Source organism: Etheostoma cragini, chromosome 4 (assembly GCF_013103735.1).
Source record: "Etheostoma cragini isolate CJK2018 chromosome 4, CSU_Ecrag_1.0, whole genome shotgun sequence".
Taxonomy (NCBI): Eukaryota; Metazoa; Chordata; class Actinopteri; order Perciformes; family Percidae; genus Etheostoma; species Etheostoma cragini.
In genome coordinates, this window is record NC_048410.1 from 22,100,664 (window position 1) to 22,128,378 (window position 27,715).

At 37.9% G+C, this 27,715-nt stretch overlaps 1 protein-coding gene and 1 long non-coding RNA gene across 5 annotated transcripts in view; one reads left to right on the forward strand and one right to left on the reverse strand.

Moving 5' to 3' along the window:
• The window catches only part of LOC117943305, an 83,329-nt gene that overhangs the window by 19,941 nt on the left and 35,673 nt on the right, over positions 1 to 27,715 (forward strand). Inside the window, exons 1-3 of one of the 2 annotated variants that reach the window (XR_004656332.1) lie at positions 5,191 to 5,259; positions 8,340 to 8,542; positions 9,047 to 9,127. This is a non-coding gene — a long non-coding RNA (uncharacterized LOC117943305). Of the gene's footprint in view, positions 1 to 5,190; positions 5,260 to 8,339; positions 8,543 to 9,046; positions 9,128 to 27,715 lie in introns of those variants that run through there. The other variant, XR_004656331.1, reaches the window with a different exon arrangement.
• Positions 3,159 to 27,147, reverse strand: LOC117943303 (immunoglobulin-like and fibronectin type III domain-containing protein 1). Of its 3 annotated transcripts, XM_034869350.1 has the most exons (24): positions 26,929 to 27,147; positions 21,769 to 21,859; positions 19,952 to 19,978; positions 19,388 to 19,510; positions 17,332 to 17,471; positions 15,508 to 15,607; positions 15,190 to 15,271; positions 14,909 to 15,101; positions 14,621 to 14,734; positions 14,032 to 14,200; positions 13,587 to 13,859; positions 13,167 to 13,397; positions 12,782 to 12,841; positions 9,025 to 9,140; positions 8,638 to 8,779; positions 8,255 to 8,548; positions 7,787 to 8,089; positions 7,268 to 7,447; positions 7,041 to 7,169; positions 6,855 to 6,934; positions 6,480 to 6,672; positions 5,178 to 5,474; positions 3,533 to 3,859; positions 3,159 to 3,439 (listed from the first exon to the last, which is right to left on the reverse strand). In XM_034869350.1, the coding sequence occupies exons 2-24, from the start codon at positions 21,812 to 21,814 to the stop codon at positions 3,435 to 3,437; spliced, it is 3,624 nt and encodes a 1,207-aa protein (XP_034725241.1). In that variant the 5' UTR covers positions 21,815 to 21,859; positions 26,929 to 27,147; the 3' UTR covers positions 3,159 to 3,434. The 3 variants fall into 3 exon arrangements, with proteins under 3 accessions (XP_034725241.1, XP_034725243.1, XP_034725244.1); XM_034869352.1 differs by lacking the exon at positions 19,952 to 19,978; XM_034869353.1 differs by lacking the exon at positions 13,587 to 13,859.

A 27,715-nucleotide genomic window follows, 5' to 3' on the forward strand; every position in this document is an offset into this window, starting at 1 on the left:
ACATTACTGCGTGGAAATGACACGAGGGGAGAATAAACACAAATGTCACCCCTGACCTGACAGAGGAAATGAGGTAAGCACTCTTTACATTAATCAAGTACATTCAAAAACTGCACTAAATATGTGCTCTATATTGTGCTGTGAAACAGAATATGGTGCAATATTTCAGTCTCATCAGTGAGTATAATGCCATCAGATAAAGTAGGCATCCTGGCTGTTATATCCAGCAGCAGTCATATGTTTTTATTAAGGCCGGGCGATATAGCTTAAAACAATAAATCTCAGATTTTTGTCACACCAAACCCAATTTTAATCACGTTAGTTTTTTTCTATTTAAAAACAAACTGACAACTGAAAAAGAAATTGCTCAAGAAAAATTATCTCTTTATTTTGTTTTAATTTTGCCTCATGCAGTTTAATCTAAATGTCCCCTTGGGGCATAAGTGTAACAGGAAACAAGCCTCAAAACATGCTTGTAAACGAGATGCCAGTTCCTGTGATTTTCATCAGTGAAAATGTAGCTTAGCAGTTTTCTAATAACTTAAAACATACAGTGACACAATGCACGTTCAAAATAACTTAAAATAGAAATACAAATTAAAATTGTGGTTTTTTTTAATAAAATAATTGTAACAAAAAAAAAAAAAAAAAATTATATATATATATATATATATATATTACAAAAATACATACTTTAACAGCGGTATTCAAAAAGTGTAAACAAAACCCTGAAAGAAAAGTGTGTCTACTACCTCTGGCTTGAGGCATGCACTGTTACATAACAGTGCCCCCTCCCACACAAAGGCTCTCTGATGGGGCCTTATACCACGGACAGACAAGTATTTTTTGGCCAGATTACTGAGCCTTGGGAAGTTTGGTTTCGACCACTGAAGTGGATCAGTGTCTGGGTCTGCCTCAGGGGTCAGTAGGTAGGTTGCCAGCTCTGTCTGTGCTTTCACTTCTCTGATTGGTGAGAAGATGGCTCTGGCACATTCTTCCTGAAGAAAGCAGCTAAAGTCATTTTCTTATGGGGCGGAGGCTGTGCTTCTCCTTGTGGTGTACTTTTTTTAGCAGGCAGACATCAGCTTAGTGACAGCTCTTTTCTTGACTTGTTCCACCTTGTCTGGGTTAATGTAGGTTAGATGGAACCTGGGGTCCATCAGTGAGGACATGCGAAGGTACCGCACTGACATAAGCCTCCAAGAACAGGGCTCCTGTAAATTCTCGGAGTGGCTTGACAGCTTTATTTACAGACTCTAAACCCTCAATATCTTGCCAAGTGGACACAAGACAACAGCTTTTCTTGTCAGACCCCGGGACATTGACTATGGCCTTCTCTTGTTTGAGAAATCACATCATTTTTTGACAGGAACCCCATCTGGTCATGGGCTTCATTACCAGCTGATGAGAGGGTAGTCCAAGCTCAGCCTGTACTTCATCCATCTCTCGTCTTTTCTTCCAACTATACGAAAAGGCAGCAACCGCCTTTTTACAAACCCCAATGCCACTATCGATTTGAGTGTCCTTGTGACCATTCTCTGTACAGTAAGGAAAGAAAGACAACTATTTATAGTGTTACTATTGGTCAGTGTCAAAACAAGTCGTTTTCACATTTCCACATTATTAATTAATTATTAAAAACACACAGACAGACAGACACCACATATACCATCATGATGAATCATGTATTTACATTTTGATGAAATCTTTATTGATTTCATTAAATTGCATTAACAACAATAGCATTAATTGGGCTGTTCATGTCTAAAAAATTCAACAGTACTTGAATGCATCGCCATTAGACTCTTATAGGGTTGTGCAGTTTATGTCCACAGCACTGGAGGTTGGGCCACTCATTGTCTCTCAGAGCTTTTATTATGTTGGTGCTGCTGTCTGTTGTCATAGAGATGACTTGGTCTTCATCAAGATTCCAGGAGGTCAGAGCATCCTTTAGCCGCTGCACAATTATTTCATCTTAATGGTCATTGGGAAAGTAAGCTGTTTGAAGGCCGTCAAACTCACATAGGGCTGCATCGTTCTACTGGACCACAGGTCCGTTGTGGAGTAAAATGATAACTCCTCCAGCTCTCCAGCAAACTTTGGCAAATTATTTGCGGCTTGGTAGCATGTACCTGGAATGGAGAACTTTTCCATAGTGTATATGGAAATCATAGCTCCTGCTATATATTTGGCCACTGCATGATTGCTTTCCACCAGGGCAATTTCTTGTCATAGGGGATACAATTCAAAATCTTTCTAAGACTGTTTTTTTGTGTGTGTTTGAACTTCAGTCTAGTTCATTTCAGTTAGAGGCACGCACCTGCCCCTCGGCTGCATGCCTCTGTTTAAGATGCTGGATTACATTTGTTGTGCTGCTACTTTTGGTAGCAACAGCTTTTAAACACAATTTGCAATGTGGCGTTATTTGTTCTGCATCTGACTCCGAAAAAGCAAACCAATTCCATCAAATGGATGAAACTGTGCCTTCCTTTGGAACGAGATCTTCCGTGTTAACTATCATGGCGTCTGTGTGGCTGTAAGGAAAGGGGGGGCAAAGCTTAGCCCACTCTGAACTACAGAAGCCTAAGGTGGGCATTGGTGTTGGAAGATAAAGAGAAAACCGTTTTTCATTAAAAACAAATCACCCTAAACGTCAAATTTGAGTTTGATAAAACTTGAAATGAAGTAGTTTTTTCACCCAGCCCTAGTTTTGATAGATGTCACTTTATGTACAGTATGGATTTAATTAATATTGGCCTTGTCAGAATGGCCTTGTGAAATATAGTACGCAATGTGATTGCATGCCAGTATGTTTCTTTTCAGTTATCTGAGCAGTTAAACTCTCCCTGAAAGCTTTTCCTTTAATGTTATTTGTCTGTAGATATAAAAAAAATGACTAAGTTAGGTTTTGCAGCTAGATTTACTAGGAGTCCAGGTGGATATGGAACTACTATGAAAATGTGAACTTTTTTCATATAGGCTTAATGTGGTGCTGTGATGAGCACAATGTTGTGGGCTCAGATGTTTGAGCCATGAAAACACATGCTGGGAACATCTGTTGCTTTAACGGCCACTGAGTTTGTTTCTGTCAGTGAAGGTAGTGAAGAATATCAAGAAGAATACTACAAGACCAATAAAAACGCTACACACCATTATTCATTTGTCAATTTATTGCAGTTTCTAGAATAGTAAGTCGTACAAATGTCTTGTGGTTTTTCACTTCACTCGTGCTAAATAGTTATTTCTGATGACAGGGTAACAATTGAAAAACACATTTCAAATAAATTAAATGAGTTAGTATTTAGACCATTTAGATGGTTTTACCAGCACTTTACGTTTCAATGCAATCTATGCAGTAAAACAAATCATTTCACCTCCTTATTGTTCAGAATTTCTCAGTAAGAGGAAAAGCTGCGTAAAGCCTCCATGTTGTTTCAGTCTGTGGAGAAAAAGCAGTGAGAAAAATAATCAATAAACAAATAAACCAAAACAGGTTATTCTGAAACTATTCCAACTCCAAGTTAAACCTTACCTCTAACAATAAGTTTGGTAGAACACTCGGCCTTTCCCAGAGGGTTGACCGCAACAACTTTATAGTCACCGCTGTCTATTGATCGGACTCTGAGAATGAACATGGAGCACACACCAAAGGAGTTGGTGATGTAAAAGTTGTTGTCTGAGTTGATGCAGACGTCGTTCAGGTACCAGGATACAGTGGGCGCAGGGCATCCTCGGACAGCACATGTCATGTAGACTTTGTAACCTTTAGGCGGCGTGTGGACTTTCAGAGGGACCAAGATGGATGGAGGCCTCTCAAAGCAGTGCTCTGATGAATTAACTCCACGTGAAGATATTGGAACTTAATGGGAAAAATTAAAGACAAAAAGGATTAAAATTAGGGCTGGGCAATATATCAATGTTGTATCAATATTGCAATATGAGACTAGATATCGTCTTAGATTTTGGATATATTGTAATATGATTAGTGTTGTCTTTACTTGGTTTTACAGGCTGCCTTACAGTAAAGTGATGTCATTTTCTGAACTTACCAAACAGTTCTAGCTGTTCTATTATTTACCTTTACCTACTAAGTCATTAAATCATTTCTGGAGAATATTAATCAGAAATCTCATTGTGTAATTAACATTTAGTTAAAGCACCAATAGTCAATCACACAATATCATCGCAATATCGACATTAAGGTATTAAGGTCAATAATATTGTGATATTTGATTTTCTCTATGTTGCCCAGCCCTAATTTAAATAATTTAAATCACATAATAATCCTATCAAATCTGTTTGTATTACCCTCATCTCAAAGAATAGGTTCCGCACAATGAACCAATCAGAGATTCATTATTGTAATTGCACTTTGGAGTTGAAAGAAAATATGGAAAACAAGACTAATGTTAATCTAGCAATATATACAGTGACTATACTAACTTGCGTATGTTCAGCAGGTATGATGTTTTTATCATGGTCACATAGTCACAAGTTGAAAGTAAAGCTGAGGCTGATAGGAATATTAGTATTTTTTTAAGTATCTGGTCAAATCAAATACAAATTTTGACCCAATGATGGTGCAAGAATAATATGTGTGTACAACCAAAGTCATCAGAAGACAATGTCTAGGAACCATTATTGTCTGGACCAAATCTTGTGTCAATCTATATTGTATGGTAGATGAGGCGATAATTCACTGCATAATTGGAAACATTGACTTGCATGAAAAGGATTATTCTTCTGGGGACCAGAGGACTCAACTTCACAATCAATATCTGTACAACATTCATGGCAATCCATTCAATATTTGTAATGACATTTCACTGTGGACCACAGTAGCAAACCCACAGATTGATTCATCAACTGACATTGCCATTCTTAGAGCTCCTATATAAATAAATAAAGGTGGACTTATAAAATAAGTCACCTAAAATAAATTAACGTAGATTTAGGACATAACAGTAGGGCCTATTCATTTGAGATATTTTTAAAACATAAAAACCTATTTAGTTATATTTATCTAACTAAATGGCCTCATTAATATATTTACATTATTTTATTTAATCCAGGATACATTTTATAGGCATCTTTATGTAAATATTAAATTTTTTAGGTTTGTTTACTATGATGGCATAATCAAAAACATAACTGAACTGGGAAAACTTTCGGCCCACCTCTGTTATTGTTGATGCCCCATGTTGGTGACTGAGATGGATCTGAGAGGCCCATATCATTCTTGGCGTAGATCCGGAAAAGGTACTGTCTCCCTGGAAGGATGTTGTTGGCTGTGTATGTGTTAGCGAACAGGCGGTCTGCTACAGTCTTCCACACTCTGGTGTTGGAGTCGTGTTGAGACACCACATAGTACAGGCGGTCGTCGAGCTCCTGGTCCGGAGACGGAGCCCATGATATTGCCACTTTGCCATGAACTGTTTGCTCAATCTCCACGGGCCCTGGAGTCTTGGGTTCGTCTAGCAACAAATATGATAAGATGCAGAGTATGCTACTCGGAGAGGGGGGAAGAAAATCATTGCTCGACATTTATCCCCTTTTACCCCTATAAATCTGTAGTGTAGCTGCTTTGAAACCTATAATCTTACAACACTCGAGGCATTTCATTTCTCTGTCGGTTTTTGTCAGGATTACATTTGCATTTGACAGCTGTTATACGTTAATAATATCCTATTACTGCATGCTACACAGTACGAATTATACTTCTCATTCCACTTAGAAATTGTTTACTGTTTTGACATTTGTGTGTGTGTGTGTGTGTGTGTGTGTGTGTGTGTGTGTGTGTGTCATTGGCGTTTACTTGGGTAAATATTAGCCAAATAATGTTGAGTTTCTATATTAACAATGTTCTTCTCTGGCCAGAGGAACAAAATGCAAGCAATTAAATTATTTACTCAATTCCAACAAATTAATTTTTCATTTCAAGACCCTAGGATTGTTGAAGGGATACTTCACCGATTAGTATTAAGCTTTGTATCAGAAGTGTGTCTGGAAAAACTCAAAAAATCGTCAACGGAGGAATTTTTTGCCCAGCGGCTGTGTTCTGCATGTTTTCAACCAGCCCGTAGGGGGTTGGACTCTTTACCTGAAGCAAGCCGTGTGTCATCCATCTTGAAGTTATGCTCTCTTTTCAGCTGCTAACTTTTAAAACAATTATGTGTACGTGTGTACCACCGGGATGCATAGGTACTGATTGGAAAATGTCAATATGCAGGAAAGTTTATTACAGGCAAAATACTCCACATACTGCACGAGCTTCGTCTGCGAATACGTAATACTCAAAACTCCCAACGAGAGTTCCGAGACTGCTGTGTTTTTGTTGAAACAAGGCAGAAGTCAAATTTCTCGGCCTAGAAGGCATCCATTTAAACTAACATGCAGGTAAAATCAGAACAACGTAATTGGCAGGAGTCGTTTCAGTACAAAATTATCAACTTTTCTGCGCTTTCCTCATTTGTCCTCACCTGTGACTCTAACCTCAATGTCAAAAGAGGCCTCACCCACAGAGTTTTTGGCTTTGATGCTGTAAATGGCAGAATCTGAGCGCTTCGATGAGGGAATAACAAGCTGAGACATTCCCTCTGTGTTGATGACATTAACCCACGGGGATATTGGCTCATCATCCTTCAGCCAAGTGATGTGAGGTGGAGGTTCAGCCTGGAGATAAGTGTGAGTCATATGCAGTCATGTCACACCGTAGTAAACTCATCACTCAAGAATATGACATGGCTGGAATAGGTGGAACAAATCTGAAATGCAGAACTGACTTGAAAAGATTTAGGAATCACACCATGAAGGAATGGCTCAATATACATACCAGATGTTAGACTTATCCATACCTCATAGCAAATGTTGACACGTACAGAATTTCCTGCTCTTACAACAATGAAGTCCTCTGGGTCTTTAAAACAAGGTCTCACTTGAAGAAAACACATACAACATGAAAGGCAGGCCGGGAACAAACATTGCTCTGGATAACATATTGAAATAATGAATATGCACCACAAAAGAAGTAAACTACTTACTGTTGGGATTCTTTGCGCACACCATTTCAGAGGGGGGGCTTGGGTCTCCTGAACCTGACTCATTGATCGCTGAAACCCTGAACTCATACTCTGCTCCCTCAGTGACATCTTTAACTGCATAGTTCACATCTGAAAATAATATTCATTACATTGTAAAATAAATAAATAAATTAAGCAAATTACCTTACATTAGAACAATAGTGTTTGTATGTGTGTTTTTGACAAACCCTCAATAGGTTCATTTGCTGCATTCAGGGCAATCCACTGATTTGTGTCCTTCTTTCGTTTCTCCAGTTGGTAACCAATGATTGGTACTCCTCTGTCGTCCTCTGGGGGGGTCCAGGTCAGCCTGATGCAGGTCTTAGAGGCACTCACCAATGTAGGTGTACCAGGTGGACCGGAGAGTACTAAGGAATGACGAGCAAAATTATTGATAAAAGCATAATGACAATTAATCAAGTAATCCTTATTGTTCAGAAGTAATTACTGTAAAGACATGGACTAAATTAAGAACATCAACATGTTATCACTGCAGGATATTGCAAACTATTCCTCATGGAGATAGAGCGATCTTAACAGCAATGATAAAAGGTGGATTTTCTACAGTGACTTAATGGTTCCGGTGACAAACGATTTGAAGCAATCACAAGACTATCCAGAGGCATTTGCATTTATCACAACCTGAGGGAAATTAACATGGGATTTGCTGAGGAATGCTAAATGAGCCTTCTATTTTCTACACTCACTCATTGCGCCAGCCATAATGCTAACAGCTGTCTCCAGGGGGTCGCTGAGGCCCTCAGGGTTTTCTGCGTAGATGCGGTAGTTGTATTTCTTTCCATGAGTCACATTCCTGTCTCTGAAGGAGGTCTTGTCAGCTGAGACATCCCCAAGTTTTGTCCACAGACTCTGTCCTGCCTGCTGCCGTTCTGTAATATAGTTGGTGACAGCGGAGCCGCCGTCGTCTTTAGGAGGGTTCCATTTAATCTCAATTATAGATGAGGTGGTTTCAACCGTCTCCACTGGACCCTCCGGTGGACCCGGCCGATCTGTTTCAAAAACGTGTTCAATTACAAATATAATATAAATGTGTGCTCAGTGAGGTGAAAATTGTGTGTATGTTTGAACGTGGCTGTGAATGTAGGGGTTCACTTATTGTACAAAGTTCATCTCATTTTTCTCATTAGATTACTCTTTTTATATTTTTTTCGTACCAAGCACTATAAGCTTAGATGCGGCCTCCACAACTCCAAATGGGTTTTTGAGTTGGATCTTTATTTCCCCTGTGTCTGTCCGCAGGCAATCTCTGAGCAGCAGCCGGCTGTGACTGGGCTCCCTCACGATTTTAACTCCTCCGCCGTCTTTGAGCTCAGTGCCTTCCTTAAACCAACTGACCACCAAAGACTCCTGAGGAGGAAAGGGCACCTTAAAAGCGGCGTTCTGGCCCACTCTTACAATCACAGGTTTGGAGAACTTGTGAAGATCGTCTGGGTCAAATTCAGGTACGCCTATGCAACAGAAAGTGTAATTCAGTGTAATGCTCAGAGACTCTATTGACATTTGACATATTTTCTTCAAAGATGTGATTAAATTATACCTCCAACTGTGACCTTTCCTTGTGTACTATGATCCCCCGATACAAAACGGTAAAGCCCAGAGTCTTCATCTCCGCAGCTTTGAATAGTCAGCTTGTGAGAGGTTCCTTCTTTGGTTATGGGGATTCTAGAACCTGAGTTTAACTAGCAAATGTGAAAGGGAGAACATTAAACCGTATGTGTTATTAAAAAAAAAAAAAAAAAAAAAAACTCAAATTCCAAATACACAAGACTATTTACTCCTTCATTACAAAATTTCTATTGCTGAAAATTCATGCTGAAAAATATTCTTACCCTTTACTTACTCACAATTGACTCTAAATATGAATTTCCATTTTATAAAATGGCCATATTGTAAGGATGTATTACGTAAATTTCATGGGCCTTACCTGCTCTCCATCTTTGAACCAGGTACCGTCGCAGTCCATGCTCATCTTCACCGCTAATTCAGCTGGATTTCCACGAAGAGCATAAATATCAGAGAGTCCACAGGTAATTTCAGAATCTGGGAAACATACACCAATATTATTCTTCACTTTGCAAATGTATGTGCCGCAGCTTTCAGTTTAGGACTATATGTGTGCACATATAAGTGCACAAGAATACAACAATTACCTACACATATAATTCTAATCTCTACTCATTAATGTGCATGTTGAGATGAAGGTAAATGGTTTATTAATATTAATGTTTTCTTATGTATATGTTCATAGTTGTGCTTTCCATAAAGAAAAAAGGCTAATGCCACTATATACTTTGAAAAGTGTGTGAATTCTACCTGTAAAAAGAGAAGAATAACGGGTATAATCATAACTAAAACTAAAACTATAAATTATGTTTGTTTTTACCAAAAAAATAAATGTGGTGCACACTCCAACAATGGGTAAACATTTATATCAGTCTGACCCGGTTAGTTTATATATAAAGGGTTATGATAAACACACATTACAAAGCAAGGTTATGACATCAAAAGCAAACACTTCCCAAGAAGACCTCAGCAAGTTAGAACAGCGTGGGTCTTTGTATCGCTATTATATTAAAAAGGGTGTTTCCACATGCAAGTCATTATTTCACATCTAGTTTATTAATTAGTATTTTACTTTTGGGAAGCTATGGTCAATTTACAGAACTAAGATGTTTTAGTGAATAAGTAATATGATTAGATATTGATTAGTTCATTTTAAAACTGTTACTAATGTAATTTTGTATTATTAGTCTTTTAATATCTGTTACTATTGTACTGTCAGTGTTCAATATGTTGCATACTGCCTTCTGCATCTGGAAGTGGTGCCTCAAGACTCTCATTGCCAGCGGCTTGCTTAGCTGAGTGGCCTAACAACAATAACAACAGTAAGTCATTTAAACGACATTTAGTAAATTACTTTCTCAATTTAAATGCTCCGCCGTTGTCTCTCTTACCGCTTTCTGAGTCTCCAGCTGGTGCTGTTGCTTTGTCCGAATGACCTATCAGCAATCACAGACAGTATGAAAACATTTTAATAAAACATGTTAGATTTGTACATGTTAATCTGCGTTAATGAATTTGATGACTTGTGAAACATTTTCTTAAAAAGCGTTATAGTCTTTGAAATGTGTTACTGCATTTTCTGTAAATCAGGTACACTAACTTTAAATGTAAATGTGCTGTATTTATATAGCGCTTTTCCAGTCTTAACAACTGCTCAAAGCGCTTTTTACATCTACAGGAAACATTCACCATTCACACAGTGTGGCCGGGGCTGCCGTACAAGGTGCCACCTGCTCATCAGATAAACATTCACACACATTCACACTCCGATGCGCAGCACTGGGGGCAACTCGGGGTTCAGTGTCTTGCCCAGGGACACTTCGACAATGACTGCAGGGGCGGGGATCGAACCACCAACCTTCCGATTGGCAGGGAACCGCTCTACCACTGAGCCACAGCCGCCCTTTACTCCTTAATGTTTTCCAAAGCAAGCGGCAAGCCATAGTGTTGTTTTTTCCTACTCACATATGGCCATAGCGTTGTAAAGTGGGTGGGACCTAGGTTTTCTCCATTGAAAATTTGCATTTGAAAGTTTTCTTTTAATGAAAACTTAAATAAATCTCAATGCCGCCCTAGCTGTTGTAACTGTCAACTGCTAACGTTCAAGCTTTAATCGCGACTGTAATTGCTTCCAGAATCATGCAACTTTGCAGTCCAATAATATTGTCAGTTTTGAACATACAGAGATGAATAAAAATTTAGAAGAATCACCTACACTCATTATTTGAAATGATGAGTGTTGTGTGTTAGGCTGTGTTGGCTAGTAATATATGTTTGAAAACAGCAATGGTGGAGGATGGAATACAATTTGAGGCACTTCCATATTATCATATTCATATATTCTCAAATGCTCACTGGGGGAGAAGGGCTAAATGTGCTAATGCACTTTTTTGTTGAAAAAGTATACTGCATTTTTTTGGCCATTATTTGACAGGACAGCTTAGACATGAAGGGGAGAGAAAGGGGGAGTGACATGCAGCAAGGGCCACTGCGTGAGTACTGAGCCTTTGTACACGGGGTGCACGTTCTGCCAGATGAACGTTTTATGAAGGAATGCAGTACAAGTACTTTCATAGATGATTTTGGCCTTCTCTGATTTTTTCAAAGTACCATGCCTTTTTTTCTCTTCAAAGCTCAGTGCCTGGGCCTGGACATTTCCCCGGGCTAGTATTAATAAAATAAGTCCTATGATTCCTGATATCAAAATACTGAGTGAAGTTTAGAAAGAATGAAGAACGCAAAGTCTGATGATGTCATTCACGTGCATATTAGGTACCCATGTGGATTTACTAATCCAGCAGAGAGGATGTTTGTTTACTCCAGCAGCTAAATTCACACGATTTTGTCCAAATTTAAAGACTTTTGGCAAACTATAACAGTTAAAACAGTTAACATTGCACTCAAACATTGCATTGTGCGTGTTTATGCCCTTTAGGCTCGTAAGAGACATTGAGCCAACACTGCTATTCCAAATATCAGCGTTGAAGTTTACGGGCAACAAGCTGCTGATGTGGGTTTTCACAAAGCAGCTTTGGAAACATGGTTTCTGTGATGTTGTGACGGCTGCAACTCTCTCAGCTCCGGTACACTGAGAAGATGTTGAAAACCTAGTATTATTAACAACATGGCTAGTGCCATTATGCATTGGCCAAGAGCGTAGTTATTTTAGTACGGCTAGCATTAATCTTCTTCCCTCCCCTATACCTGCTTGACGGAGAAGTAAGTTTCAAAATGCTATGAAGTGGTATCGGGTGTGGTAGTATTGGGGTAATTTTTTGACTACAAGTACGAGTACATGCGTACATTGCACAGAGGGATCGGATCGATACTGGTATTGGTGCATGCCTATTTTTATGTGTAGCAGAGACCTTATTTTAGAAAGTTAATACATGTCAATACTGTATCATGTCTGCGTTATTAACTGTTCCACCTATTCTGCACATACAAAGATACTAAAGCTATACTGGCATTAACACCATACTAGACATAATACTAGGACGGCTCAGCGATAGGCATGTTTCAGGTCTCTGGCCGATGATTTCCATACGGCAGTGAAATTAATGGTTGTCGGCTTTTTTAAAGGTATCACCCAGTAAGAGTGTTCGCCCCATGTTGGCTTGGTTCAAATCTGACCTGCGGACCTTTGCTGGTGTCATCCCCCCCCCTGTCTCTCTCCCCCTTGTCCATCCACTATAATAAAGGGAAATGCCCTAAAAGAATAATCTTCAAAAAATAAATTAAATTAAAAAAAGTTACAGCATGTTTTGAAAAATAGTTTGATATGTATAAAATGGGCTAAAACATGCAGAGGCACTGGTATGATGCCTAGATTACTTTTGACGCCTCTAGATTTACTGTACTAAAAGTACATAAGTGATGTTTTAACAGTCAGCAAGGTGCGGACCACAGTACATGGCTGAGTAAAAGCATGGTAACCTGTCTGCTAAGAATATTGATTGTATCAGTAAATCTAAAAGAGCTAAATACTATTAAGCAAAACCTGACCTTAAAGACGCAGACAATCACATAATAAGCAGATAACATAAAATAAAACATTACAGTGACCCCAGCGGAGGGACAAACAACGTTTTTAGCCCACATGTTTTCATCTTTCTTACCAGTGCTGACTACCTCCACAGCGGCTGGATCCGCCACTGCTGCTGGTTCGGTTTCGATTTCTATCAACCATTAAAACTGGTTAGCGGTTGCCATATAAACAAATGTTCACAGCTACAAAATGCAAATGGTGACGATAACATTTTTTTAACTTTCCCCCAAACCATTGCAGTTTCTGAAATAATTTGGACTTAATGAAATCATATGTATAAACATACTGTTGATGCCCAGGGTTTCATAAGATGTTGAAAAAGTAGTGAAAGAACCACATAGAAACATTTTTGTCAAAAATTTGTCAGTTTTGATGATCACATTAGCATTAGCCTAAAACAAAAATTCAAGAGTTTTCAGTATGGCTTCCTTGTTGTGTGTGGTTGGCATTCTTACTTGGCTCAGGGTCTTTTGGTGCCTTAGGTTCAGCCTTTGTGGGTGCAGGAGCTGGAGGGGTTTCAGGTGGAGGTGCAGCTGCTGTAGCTTTAATCTGTTGTTTTTTTTCCTCTCTCTGTTTCTCCAATTTTACTTGCTGCTCTTCGGCAACCTTCTGTAGATCTATCCCAGATCCTCCTGCCCTTGTTGTTTTTCTTACTGATTTTTTGCCCTTATCTGCATTTTTATCAGCTGAATTGGAGAAAAAAGAAAAAGCACACCTAAAAATGCCGTATTATAACATGAAAGCAGTAATTGGTGATATGTATCTGGCATCTTGTTCCTTTTATTACTATTCCATTACGATCTATCTAAAAACATTATCTTAACTATTACTGAATCTAATCATTTAAGTGTTTTGTGTGAAATATAAAATCTTACCTTCAACAATAAGCCATGCATTGCAAGATTTTATTCCTGCACAGCAGGAATAAATTCCTTTGTCTACTATCATGCAGTCTTTGACCACCAGCCTGTGAATGAGCTTGTCTTCTGAAACCTCAATGTCATATTTATCGTTTTGTTCTAGCGGCAAGTTCTTGCCAAACCACAAAATCTTGGAGAAGGGATTTGACAGGACACACTCAAAAACAGCATCTTCTCTCTCTACTGCCTTCGCTTCCTCAAGTTTCACCAGGAAATCCACCATAGGGACTGAAACATAACAGGCAATGCATTTTAGATTAACATTTTTAGTTACAGTATATCTGCATGAATGATCAGTGTTTTTTTTAACAGGGCTATTTTGTATTGAGCATCAAAAACGTTGTCTTCCATTGCTTTATTAGGGATACTAATTAGTTTTGTCTGCAAGTGTAAAACTTACTTTTAAATTCAGTGGAAAAGATATTCACATCCTCAACGTCCAACTGGTACAGTCCAGCATCATCAGGCATGAGGTCTCTCAAACTGAAAATATACTTTTTCCCCACTTTGTTGAGGCTATGCTTCATTTTGTCTCCCAATTCCTTTGTATATGGAATCATTTCACCATCCTGTGGGGAAATATACAATGTAATTTCCTATTGGGATATTTCAAATTGTGCCTGCAAAACATAGATTCACAGAACATTCATTTAAGGGAAAATTAAAAGCACCATAGCAGGACTTCATCAAACATTTTCAAACTCATAGCCATAAGCTCTAGTATACTGTATACTAATAATAGATGGACCCATTAATGTTGGTCCATCTCTCTGTCCATCCACCCCTGACTCCAGTACAAGATATATTGACGCATCTCTAAAGTAATAAAAAACCACAACTATTAAACTTTAAACTTTGATGGCAGTTAAAGTAACTAATAAACAATCAGGGTTCCCCAAGAAGGAATCCTTTTAATTTGTTTGGTAAGTTCCTTTACTAATTATGTCGTTGGGTTGCTAGGCGAGTTATCATTTTGTTTTCACACTAACCTTGTATATGAATATGGAGCTGCTTGGTTCAATAAGGTCCATGTCAATCTCAAAGGAAGCAGTACCATCTGCTTTGACCTCAATAGGTTTCAGGTTAGACAGGCTTTTGATGAACTGGGACAAACACAGAATAAGAAATACATATCAAGCAGAAAGCTGCTTTATCCTGTTTTGTACTTACTGGTTAATTAACTTAATTTATAACAGAATTGCCATTTTTTAAATGTATCTAAGTAGCTTCATACCTCAATATTATTTTCATATTTATTTATATCACAAATGACAAACCTGAGCTTGTTCTTCTTCTCTTTCTTTCTTCATTTCGTTAAGTTTCTTTAACATCCAGCGAAAGTCAGTCACTCCAAACTCTGTACAGATACTCTCATAGTCTTTCTTGTCAGCACTAAGTAAGAGCTCCCAGAACTTAGGATCAATCTCTCCTTCTTTTCTTGCAGGTTGCTCAGATTTCGGACGGATCTTACTGTAATTTAATATAGGGATCATTTAGTGGAAGAACCACAGCATTCTCTGGAACACATACGATTGCAGCACATGTAACACAACCCCACCTTTTTCTTTTTAGTACAGTTTTAAAATTCCCGTCAGGGGCTTCAGCTTCTTGTTTCTGGGCTTTGTCCTTTTTAAAACCAACTGGAAGCAGAACAGAGGGTACTCACATTATTAGTACAATCACATAATTAAACAACATACAACAGGGACTGCAGAGTGATATGCACTGGAATGAGTGTAAATACACTCTAGGGTATAAAGTAATAAAATGTCAAATTTGGATCCAAATGTACTCGATTTGAAGTAGATTTGGGAGAATGCTTGATAAATTAATTTACTCTGCATGATATTATCGAAAGCAATCAGACAGCTCTTACCTGCAATCACGTTTAGAACAACTGTGACCACAGCTTGTCCATATTCATTTGTGGCAAAGCATTTATAAGTATCAGCTTGATCTGACTTAACATTTGGCATCTGGAAGATATAAGACATACGAAATATGATGGGTGAAGTAGTTTGCTTGTCAATAAGTTTTATATTGTAAAGCAGTGGTTTCCAACCGTTTTTGTCTAGTGTGTTACAAGGTAGTCACAATATCAGAATTTTAAATGTTGATAGAATACTAGAATAATGTCTTTTAACCCGATACCTCTTTAATACCAGGACAAAAAGGCAAAAAAGTCACTTTTAGATGGCAGAAGGGTACTTTACAACAACAGTTTGAATTTCTAGAGTTAACAAGTTGCACCTGAACGCACAATGAGTACATGAGGTGTCCCTGAATGCACCATAAAGTCCCCTTTACTGTTTATTGTTTACATAATATGGGAAAATGTTGAATCATGAGTGACTTCAGGGAAGCAGGATTATTAATTTCTGTTGTTTCTTTGTCACTGTTTAAAACATGGTGTCGAAAAAGTGTTATAAGTTAGAATTCTGTAAGTTAGTGTTGCACAATATACTGTTTTTTAAACAAACGTGGCCAAAGGCTGCGACATATTGCTAAAGACTGGGATTTTTTGTGTTAGTTGAAAGACAGTATTGGTAGAAAACTGCACTTAACAGTGGAACTGTTATGCTTTTTTAGTGGTGCCTTTCATATTTAATTCAATGTTCAATCTGTTCAGTGAAAAAGGTTGAAAATGATTTCCTTTTGTTTTAAATTCAACAAGCAACGTTTTGTATTTTAGCTAAATAATGAAAGCCGCAGAACTGAGCATACTAGTATTTTTGTTGCAAGTAACATTGTTATTTTGTTAGTCAACAATGTTATTGCATATCATATTTTATATTGTGCAGCCTTAATTGAAGTATTGATACTTAACTTTCGACCATCTCAGTGTGTTATATACCCACGCAGCCCCATCTGATTAGCTCAAGTAACATCACCTGCTAATTCCATACATTCCAATCCTATGTAGTTTTTATACATTTGCTATTGGTTATCAGGTCAAATCACTCAGGTTGATTGGCTGCCTATGCAGTTGGCCTTATATATCTAGTTTATTGGTTATTTCAAACAGGAAAGATCAGCCTAACACCAGCAAACCTATTCATGTGTTTATTTTTCTCCTAAATGCCAAAGTGAATATAGTTTTTTATATTAGTTATATAGTTGCTATTTTTATTTTATTTTTTTTTTCAAATTAGCTGAGCTACTCCAAAATGTATCCCTTTACCCCCTGGCAACTGCTCAGGAACCCACTAGGCTGGTTTTGAATTACTGCCCTGCAGTATGCAATGAATAGGGGTATAAAGATTTAGCCCTTTGTGCCATCTTGCACACGGTAGACCAATTTGATTGAAATACTCTAGAACAGTTACAAGCTTTTCTTAGTGCTTGATTGGTAGATGGCCTCCCGAGGTGTAACCACATGCGTTTTATTTGACAATTTCAATTTCCAACAGCTGTGAGTTGACAGGATATGTGGGTGGAAGTGCCCAGACCATTTTATTAAACTAACTGGAGTGTTGAGCATGCTCCTCTCAGGATGAGTGAAATCCCCATATTGTAGAAAACGTAAGTGGCCGAGCAAAGTGATGGGTCAGAAGACTGGAAAGCATTGATCCCGTCAAATAGCTTCTCCTTTTTCGTCTTTCTTTCTCTGTCTATTTTTCTCTGTGCTAATTTAACTGGCCCTTTACACATCAGCATGTTGCTATACTATCACTGGGGTTTGGTAGCCTGTATCACTTGCCTCAAATGTATGCTCATTGGAATTGGGATCATATTTGGTCTGATATCTTGACGTATCAGACACATCTCCATTATTTCTGCTCCATGTTACAGTTGGCTGTGGGTCTCCAGTGACAATTGCTTTGAAAAAAGCAAATTTACCTGTAAAAACACAAAAAAGACCACCAAGATTACCTCAAATTCTTTTTTACTGGCAACAGAAAAAATAGACTGAAATATATATATTTTTTAAACGTCTTGTTATTTTGTATGATTATTGAATGTAAGATATGCACCAATATCAGCACCGATTCCTGGGCTTTGTGGATCTGTTGATGCACAATACCGATCCAATACCCTTGTGGAATTAATAATAAAATGTATGCCTTCCATCTTATACCTTCCTTCCACCATGTGGAAGAGACTAATGGTGTTTTTCCACTGCTGGTAACAGCTTGACTCGACACGCCTTGACTCGCCTCTACTCGACTCGATTCTTTCTTCGTTCGTTTTCCATTGCAAAATGAGTAACGTCTCAGCGTGGCTGGTCACCATAGCTACACGTGATGATGTAATTGTCAACGTGACTTACAACATCACGTCGGCTACTCGCCACAGCCAGAAGAAAAGTTTTGTATCAAAAGAAGCTGAAGGAAGCAACAAAAAAAACCACTAAAAAAAACAGGAGTTTGGGAATACTGACGGAGTTCAGACGTCAACATGACTGTTGTTCGCCGACACAAAAGGGTAAGTTAAGTTTCCTGGTAACGTTAGCTAACATTAGCATGTGTTAGGGGCCCCGTTCAGTATTTACTAACGCTATACGCTAGCGTTATATAAAGTACATGAACTGTAGCAACCATGATTACACACCAACATGTGTGCTGTTTGTGTTGCAGAGCATTCACGGTATGCAAAACCGTCGCCGCAGACCGTCTGGTGGGCGGCGTCCGACCGCTGATATCTCCGTTTGTGACCTGCTGGGCTTTGTATAATCTTTATGAGAGTCATGGAGAGACTTATGACAACGACTGGGATACATCTGGGCCAGCAGAGACGGGGGGGACACTTTCACAGGGTGCAGAAGAAGAAGACCGGGATGTGAAGGAGGGTTTGATGCACTACTTGAAAAGCTAAATTGAAAACTTTTCTTTGATAACTTGTCTTGTTTTTTTAAAGTAACAGTGTGCAATATTGGAAACGACATGAAGCCCCTAACAGCCCTTAATGTTGAACAGTTGATAAGTGAGAATAGTGCAGAGAGTAGATAATCTGTCGGTGTCTGGCTAGATTTATTTTTTAAATGTCCATTTGTTCTGGACACACACTCCGCACTCTTGTCTGCTAACAACGCAGTGATCCGACCAACCAGCAGTCTGCAAGTTTTCACGTCACCTTTTGGGCTCGCCTCAGCTTGCTTCGACTGAGGTAGTACTAAAAAAAGTACCTGGTAGCAGGTCCCATGGACTTGTTTTTGTAATGGAAAACCAAAAAAGGCGAGTGGAGTCGAGGCGTGTCGAGTAGATACCACGCAGTGGAAAACCGCCATAAAGGCACCAGACTTTCCTAACTATACATTGCCTTTCTAACTAAGACAAAATAACAGATGTAATGTATTAAATTTTTATTTATTTGTTATTTAAAAAACAATTGTGCATTCAAATCAAAAACATAATGTAAACAAACTTCTTAAAACAAATTTAAGTAAATAAAACGTAGCCGTATAATAGTGTATTGGTCAATAGTAGTCAAATGGTAACCAAACATTGGAAAAACTGGATCGGCCCGTGTTTTTTTTTATTTTTCTGATCCACGATCGATTGTCAATATTGGGGCTGATTTCCAATCTCAATATTGGATCAGTGTACCCCTAGAATCCTGGTTTTAAAGTCTGTGTGTGTTCAATTGTATCTGACTGCCATAGGAGTCTGAGTGTTGAAGGACAGGACTCTGCTCCTACTGCCTTATTGCACAAAAGTAACGGATCATCTAATCCATTATGCAGAATCATGGAAATTCCACCGTGTTATATTTTGTGATAATAATGTTTAAAATGATTCTTATACTATCAATCCTACCCTCTTGGATGGTCAAAGCAATTGGCTTGCGGGTGAAGTCTGGATGGCTCTTTCCCTCTGGCAGGGTCTCGATAAACTGTGTAATCATCACCCCGGGGACCCTAGATTTTTTCTTGATCCCCACTGTCGGCATTGGAAAATGAAATGTCAGTGACAACGTAATGTTGATGTGTTGCTTCAAAAAAGAACCATGATCATATCAAACCCCTCAAAATCTGTTTTGTGATCAAATCACCCTCATAAACCATGCCTAAACACATTCTAATACACAAGGTATTAGAATTTTTCATGTTACTCACTTTATAAGTTATTTATCATTGTAGAAGGCTCTCTTGTTCAATACATTTACATTTCAATTACTTCATCCCGTTAACCTTTATTCTTCAGAATCCATGCCGAAAATTCAACCTGAGAACAGATATGTAGTGATGCACCTACATATCTACGCACAAAATATGTGTACGCTCATTCATATTTACAATACACCCATTGCATATCAGTTCTTCATGCCTTTGTCATTGGGTCAGTATAGCTGATGACAGCTTCTCTGTCTGCTAAGCCTACCTTCTTTACCATTCTCTGCATCAGGAGCTGATAAAGAACACACATGTCAGCATGGTATAAACATTTTTTCAATATGTAATATATTTACTGAAATAATTCAAAAAATTGCCCTAAATCTTCATCAGATATAAAGGAAAACTAAGTTGTAACTAAGTTGAAATAGTATATTTTCTGACAACAATGCTAATGCCAGTATTTTCTTATTTTAATTTTCATTCCATGATGAACTTTCTGTTTGTGTTTTGGCCTGTGTTGGGATCCACTGCCCAGTTTGACAGCGAGGCCGGGTTGCCAGATACTGGTAAAAATGTAAACCCAGCACACTACAACTGTAATGTTAATACAGCTTTGAAAGTAGCAAACAACAAAAAGGATCAACAGGGATATATTCTGCCTGACCCAACATAAAAAAGAAGTCATGTTTGTAACAGTTGTGTGACCAGAGACAAACCCGAGGTAAATATTGGAGTTGTATTTAAAAGATGGATACAGCTTAGAACCGAAAAAGGACGATGAGTTTCCTAATTTCCTCCAGAACAGGTAAGTATTAGCCCAGTACCCCAGTTGGTCGCAAAAACAATTGAGACACAGGTAGTAAAGTGATCCCGACTGGTCATGGCTAACGCCACCATGCTAACTCTGCTAACAATAACGGAGGACCAGGCAAGCGGGCCACGGCGGTTAACAATGTGTATCCTTTTCTGCGGCTGTAGCCAACTATGGTGAGTTATTTTAAGCTAAGAGTGGGGCAACTGTGAGTTTGCAGTGTGTATAGCAATGTTGCCGTAATTCTAAGCCAATAAAGTGTGTATTTCAGTCGGGTGGAGAGGACGGCAAGGTAGTGTTATTTTTAGCGGTTCCTTCTGTAATTCTAAGCCTAGGAAATGTGTCTGTCCATCAGGTACTGAGCTCCATGTGAGCACGGGCTTCTGTCATTATAGCCAGTATCTAGCGTTAGCTACTCTGCTGTGCTGCAAAAGTAATGTCTGGCTATGTGAGAGAAGTGTCTAGCAACATTGATGCTGCGGGCTCAGCCTGGACAAAGGTGAACTTTGAGTCTGGGGAGGAATGGGCGGGGGTGACAACTCTGTCCAATAATTTGGATTTGAACTGTGGTAACTATTTTTCAAACACTAGCCGTCAGTATTACACATTGCAACTTTAATAATAAAAATGAGGGACAGGAACTAGAAGAAAAACAACTACTGTAGAGTAGCATTTGGTGCACTACAGGTACTGTAATGTTTTAAGCGTCTGTCAATGTCAGATTGCAGCAGTTTGCAATAAGATAAGTGTACTGGAACGTATCAATACAAAACATCACAGATAAGTATGGCAAATATCAGATTCTCATTTTCAGGTGCGCTGGAGCATTAATTCTTGTAAGTTCTTGTGCTTCTCAGTGTACAGTCTTTAGTAGACCTTGTGAAGTCTAAACATGGTTGCTAATGGACAAATTGCAGCCTTGAACTTTCTGGAAAAAGTAAGCCTGATTTAAGTAGTGTCACAAGGGAAGGCAGCTGATGTCTAAATAGCAAGTAATTGACCATTTCAAGCATCCATAGAAATATATATAGTCACAATTTGCTTAAGATGTGTCCACAAATATCCTTGCCAACCTCATTCTATCAATTCTGTTTTAATTCAAGACTGATCTGAAAATGTGTCAGTCTGTCAAGAAATCAGACTCATTGAAACTACTTTGTCACCTCTTTGTCTCTAATTTATCTTCAGGTTTTTTTGTGTGGAAAGAACAAAAGTAAACTTGATATTGGACATTCCTCCTGTAGAAAATGAGATCACCCTTTAGTGCGTACCTTGGCCAGTGGCTGTCCCCTCCGTCACTTTTGATTTTCTAAACATCTTCAGTCCTTTGATTCCTGGATGGATTCAGCAAGATTTCCCCAACTGCAATAGATAATGGAAGGCATTAAGCTACAGTATTTATTTATTTAGTTGCTCTTTTTTTTCAGAAAACAATAAATAATTCACTGGTAGCTTCCAAGCGATTCTTTGCAATAGTATCTTTGGAATTTTTTTTATTTGTTCAAAGATTCAGTTAAAGCAGAAGAAGCCTCAACTGATTGCAAGAAAGTTTCTTTGACATTGAACAATTTAAGACTGTGACGGATGTGTGTTGGCCTTTACCTACACTGATTATTCATTGGCTCATTTAATGCAGAAATTGTGCAGTTTGGCAGAATTTTAAATGTACTCTTCTCCATGTGCAGTATGTTGAGATAATGTGAAGATAACAGAAAAATGGTAAACCACCTGGGGTAACGCTGGGATTAGTTAAAATTGTGTTAATTGTTGTGATTTGAATAATCACATATTCCTAGAGGGGCTCTTTTAAATACAAGAAAGGCACAGCTTCTCCAATGACACATACATTACAAAATGAAACACAAGTAAAAACCTATTTGGCTAGCAGCCGTCACAAAACGTTTTTTTTTGTTTGAAAAAAGCTCTGGCAAACATGACTTTTGGCCATGCTTCAACGGGAGACTCAGCATACAGTCAACGACTCCAAACATGATCATTTGTGGCTGCACGCCATGCAGCTGCTTGCTGCATGCTGAGTGTTCTCACAGTCCACAAAATTAAAATCCTCTTAACGTTAGAACTGGAGAGTAGAATTTCATCAACCTCATGATGTTATTTCTTACCAGGCAGGAACTTGTATCATTCAAGGGTTTATGTTGTCACTTTAAGATGCAGCATGCAGGCGTGATGTTCAAACCATTACATGCTATTCAAATTAACATTTTTATTTTATGATCTGTCAGATCTAGTCACAGCAGGGATCTCTACTAGTACATACATAGCAAGCTTTGATTACCCACATGGTGGCTAAACTTAGGATGACATATGTCACTTTGCCAAAATAGCCTGATGGAACATCAATTGTAATGGAGTCAGTGTTGCTGGAGCTTAAGGAGATATCCAGACGTGTTAATATTTGTTTATAAAGCCAACTATATCATAGACATATAAAATATATATTAAAGCAGCTACAAGGGGTATTTACTGGTTATGAAAGTCTCAATTTAATACTGATGTCTCTATATAAAGCAGGCCATCAGGGAGAAGATTGGCTAGAAAGAGTCTTAGTTTACATTTCCCAGACAAACTTTTGCATTAAGTATTACGTTAGTCAGTTAAAAAGAAGCAGGAGGAGATTTTTCCTTAGATAAATGTATTTTTGACGTTTAATTGTGGGGTCACGGCTGATTCTGGGGCAGGATCAGCAAAGAGATTTAAAAACAAGCATTGACCGAATAACAAAAAAAAAAAAAAAAAAGCTCAAAGGGACAATGATGGAGTACAGGCCAAAACATGAGCCAACCTTGGCCTTGGGCGTTCAACACATTAAGAAACAATGTAGGATTTAAAGGGTTCAAAACCACTCCGAAATGGGCCCTCTTCTTTCTAGACTGGTATTTATTTAATTATTATGAAATACATTGAAAGATAAATGAATTTACCATTGTGGCTTGTTTAACCTTTGTCATATTACTGTTACTAACCTTACATAACCACAAATAAATACATAAGCTAATCACTAATTATCCTGCAAGCAGGTATTAAAATGAATTGTTTTTTTATTTACTCTCTTCCAAAAAATGCATACGCAAGCCAGATCCAAATGAGGCAGTGGTGCTCATGAAAACACTAGCACTAATGTCCACAGTGGCCGCCAAAATCAACAAATAATGAACGTTCCTTGTAATTGCTTTAACTTCATATAACTGAGGTGTATAATTGTACCAACTTCCCAAAAAACATTTCACTCTCCAATTCTGCTTCTTGCACTATGATTTTAGGAGTTAAATTAACTGTGTAAGACTCAATCACACCAATGCAAGTAACATCTGTTAATGTCATCAATTCATCTTATAAAGATTTATAAAGTTACAGTACAATATTTGACTTAAAGGTAGTAGTTAGTATGTATTGTCATCACTTAGAGAGATCATGATAAATTGCCTTCATGAGCTCATTCCAATACTGTAAACTTCATAATCCACTTCACCAAAATCCTGTAACATTTACTGATATGACAGTAAATATTAGTCAGCAAAATTATACATTTGCTATGCTGCTCTTAAATGTATCATTGCCAAGTTTGCCAACATTGCATAGCCTTTGTGTATCTTAAAAGGCAATTACCGGTATGTTTAGTTAGTCAATCAATTTAGTAGACCCCCCGGAGCAGGTAATAAAGAGAGAAAGAAACTGGGTTAATAAAGCAGCATTAAATTGCTTGAAAGTTCATATTTTCCAAGCCATATTCCATTGCATAACTAATCTCTATCACAGTGTAGGTTAAAATGTTAGTTTTGTAATAAGGGGGACTGTGACAACAGGCAGATCATTGCCTGGAGCGACAATGTGTTTCTGGTGCAGCTGCAAACCTTTCCTGCTGTTCCCTGTAACCTTTGTTAGGTATTTGGTACAAAGCTTTGGTGGAGAAATGCTCATGTTCCCAAATATTGATTGTAATCGGCACCCACCGTTAACGCACCACACACAGACATACTTTATACTTGTAACTATTTGATTGAAAGTTGATTAAAACAATCCCAGGGCAGACTGAGTCCAGGTGCATTGCCGAGATTTAACGTGAGACATTGGAGAAATTAGTTTCTTAAAACTCATAATTGCTGATGGTGTCTGAACTTTGTAGTTCTTTGTAGTCATTGCCCATGTCACAAGACCAGTTAGACTAACAGCTCGATCACAGGCTAATATACTGTACATATATTATATATATGACCAACTGCCTTTAGAGCTCAATTCAGTTAATAGTGTTGCTGATATTCTACTGCAGCTTCTTGCCATTAAGGACCTGCATGTGTTATTTCTGAACCTAATAAGGTCAGTGACCTGAATAAGGAGCAACAGGTTTTTATCTAAATGGGCCTTTTATTGACTAATACTATTAAAATAAACAATCACACGCATTAATTCATGCTCTAGAACACTTAAAGTAGACACATTGAACTTATATTCATGTGACATGTTTGACCTCTCTCATGAATAGTATTTGTACACATCTAACACCACCCATTATAGGAGCAATGATATTCTTGGGTGTCGATGAACCACGTCTGTGCTGAGATGAGAAAACTGGATTGTCATACGATATGTCACAAGCCACATAAAACTGAACATCCCATCTCAAACACCTTAATATGCTAGTAAATCACTGTTGACATTACGAGCGAGTCCTAATGGTGAGTCGTAATGTGGTTAAAACTGCTCAGAAAGCAATTTTGAACACTGTAGATCACCTTATTCTGTTTATATAGATATATAAATATATGTTTTATTAATTGTTACTTTACATGGTAAGAGAAAAAGTGTTGTTCAAAAAAGCTCAGTAAAGCAATTTTGAAAACTGTAGATCACATTATTTTGTTTTTATATATGTATATATATATTTTAGAGTGTTACCGTAACACTATTTTGATTGTTATTACAGTTTATATGGACTTGGTGTTATACAGTATATTCGTAGAGTCGTATTACACTTGATACCATGAAGCCTATTTTTTTAAAGAAGAACTTCAAAATGTAAATGACAGTTGTCAGGACATTAAACCTCTGTTGATCTTTACGTATCAAGTCATTGTCTAACAATGGCATTGTTAGACTATGGAGTCATTTGCAAAAAAGAAAAATGTTTAAATTGAAAATCTAATTAAATCTCAAGTTTTAAATTGAAAGTCCAATCGACTCATGGATTTGAAGATCTGTGACGCCCCTAGTAAATATGACAAGCACTACAATTTGCATGCTATTGTCCTCAATTTTTGTTTAACATGCTGATTGTGAGAAGTTGAAAACAATTTTTTTTGCGCTCAACAAACATTTTGAGCTGCTCGGTATTTTTAAGACTGGCTTCGGACATGGTCTTCAAAGAAAGGCCAACTTCATGGAAGGGTTTGTTTTTATGGCTTACATGTGGCCCATGTTGCGGTTAACCTACCAGCTGCTTATGTGACCAGCGCTGAAACACAGCACGGGACTCATGAGAGCATCATAAAAATGATTAAAAGCTGGACACTACTAAGGGCATGTTAAAAAAGCCTGTGACTATATACGGGGTTGACATTGATGCTAAGCATTTAGCTGAGAGTGGCAGGTTTACTTTATTTGGGATATTACCAAGCTCTCTTTTTGCCTCAGTTACAGAGAGTTTTTATGGTTTGCAACAAATCTTTTCCAGTAATGTTAGAAACAGTATGAAGCTGGAACCTGGCAATGTTGTGGTAAATATAAAAAATGAATGCTTGGAGTTTGATAAAAGAAGGATGCTTTTAAAAAGTAGATTTTTTTTAAGCTGTCAGAGAAAAAAGCCATAAAGTCATCAAAGTTAATTTCATTTTTTTGAATGGTTTTTAAATACACAAACTGTGTGACGGAATATACATATTGAATTATAAATATTAATAACAGACTTGCAACAAAAGTGACCACGGAAATCTAGGAGCAGTTGATTTGAACTGTGGTAAAAAGCCACTGTTGCCAGTGTAAGTATACAGTACATTAGAACATTTTTGCATTTCTAAACGGTATTGAATGACTTAGACAACCTTTTGACCCCTGATTTAATTTTGCACAAAGTTTAAACCTCACAGAAATACATTTTTAAAAGTACATTTTAGTAACCTTTCGGGCAGAAAAATCTGGAAGTCATTCTACTACATGTAAGCTTTTTAATAATGTGAGTGATGGAAAAACAAAAAAATACACACAATATGCTGTTCATATAAGAGTAATTAGGCCTACTCCGTTGTGTTTACTGGCTAACACTTTTCACAGTTAGCTACATTGACTCAATGTTATCTTTGGACTTAAGAGTAAATCTGCCACAGGATTAGTTTAGTGTCAAAGACTTTAGCCAGCTCTAAATACTCAACACCTCTATATAAGAGTGATGCTGTATGTAAGATGAATGATGAACTCACCTCACTACTCCTGTGATCCTCTTGAGTGGTGCTGCTTCCCAGTATGATATTTGAGTGTTGCCTCCTTGGTCTTTAAGCTATTATATCCTTAGTGGAATGCCAATGACTCTGTCACAAGCTCCCACGTTGTCAGACATGGTCCCTGCCAAGAAAGGGGATTGCTTTTTTGTTTTTGGCATAAATCACAACCTCCAGCAACTGGGAGGGTGGAAAGCCAAGCCTCATGGTGGGATGGCCATGCTTTTGGCTTCCTTCTGACAAATGCATGAGCTTCCTCATTAGTGGTCTGAAGGATATACATTTACCATCTGAAAAATGGATTTTAGCTCATTCTTAAATCAATAAGAAGATGTACTATTGTCCACTATACTGCTTGTGTGAAATTTTACAGTTGAGTTTGTTTTGTTTTTATAATTACACGAGATCTACTGGTAATACTGGTCCCATGCAACTAGGGATTTTGTCTTTATTTCGGCTGGTCTGTTTGTCAGTTATGTCAGTCAGTATTGTCACACTTGGATTGTTGAGCTGAAAGTAAGAAAGAGAGCTGTGTGTTGACAACCAAGTAGGTTCGTGATGACACTCTTGTGAAATTACGAGTACAAAACATGTCAATATTTAGATGCACTAATGACTCCTGTTAACATTAACTAAAAATACAATGTGTTTATTGGATGAGTTAGGGGTTAGGGGTCTGAAAGAGGAATATATACAAGTCTTGCATGCAACAGTTACTATAATACATGCAAACGGTGTGGATCCTTTAAGAAGTAGGAGCTCTTTAATT

What these genes read in the sequence shown, in the direction of transcription:
- LOC117943303 (XM_034869350.1), bottom strand. Translation starts at nt 21,814, where the DNA reads ATGTTTAGAAAATCAAAAGTGACGGAGGGGACAGCCACTGGCCAAG. An exon ending in AGGAAAGGTCACAGTTGGAG is followed by an intron (nt 8,549 to 8,637) that starts GTATAATTTAAT and finishes TCTGTTGCATAG; the next exon opens with GCGTACCTGAATTTGACCCA. An exon ending in GTGCGCAAAGAATCCCAACA is followed by an intron (nt 6,935 to 7,040) that starts GTAAGTAGTTTA and finishes GTTTTCTTCAAG; the next exon opens with TGAGACCTTGTTTTAAAGAC.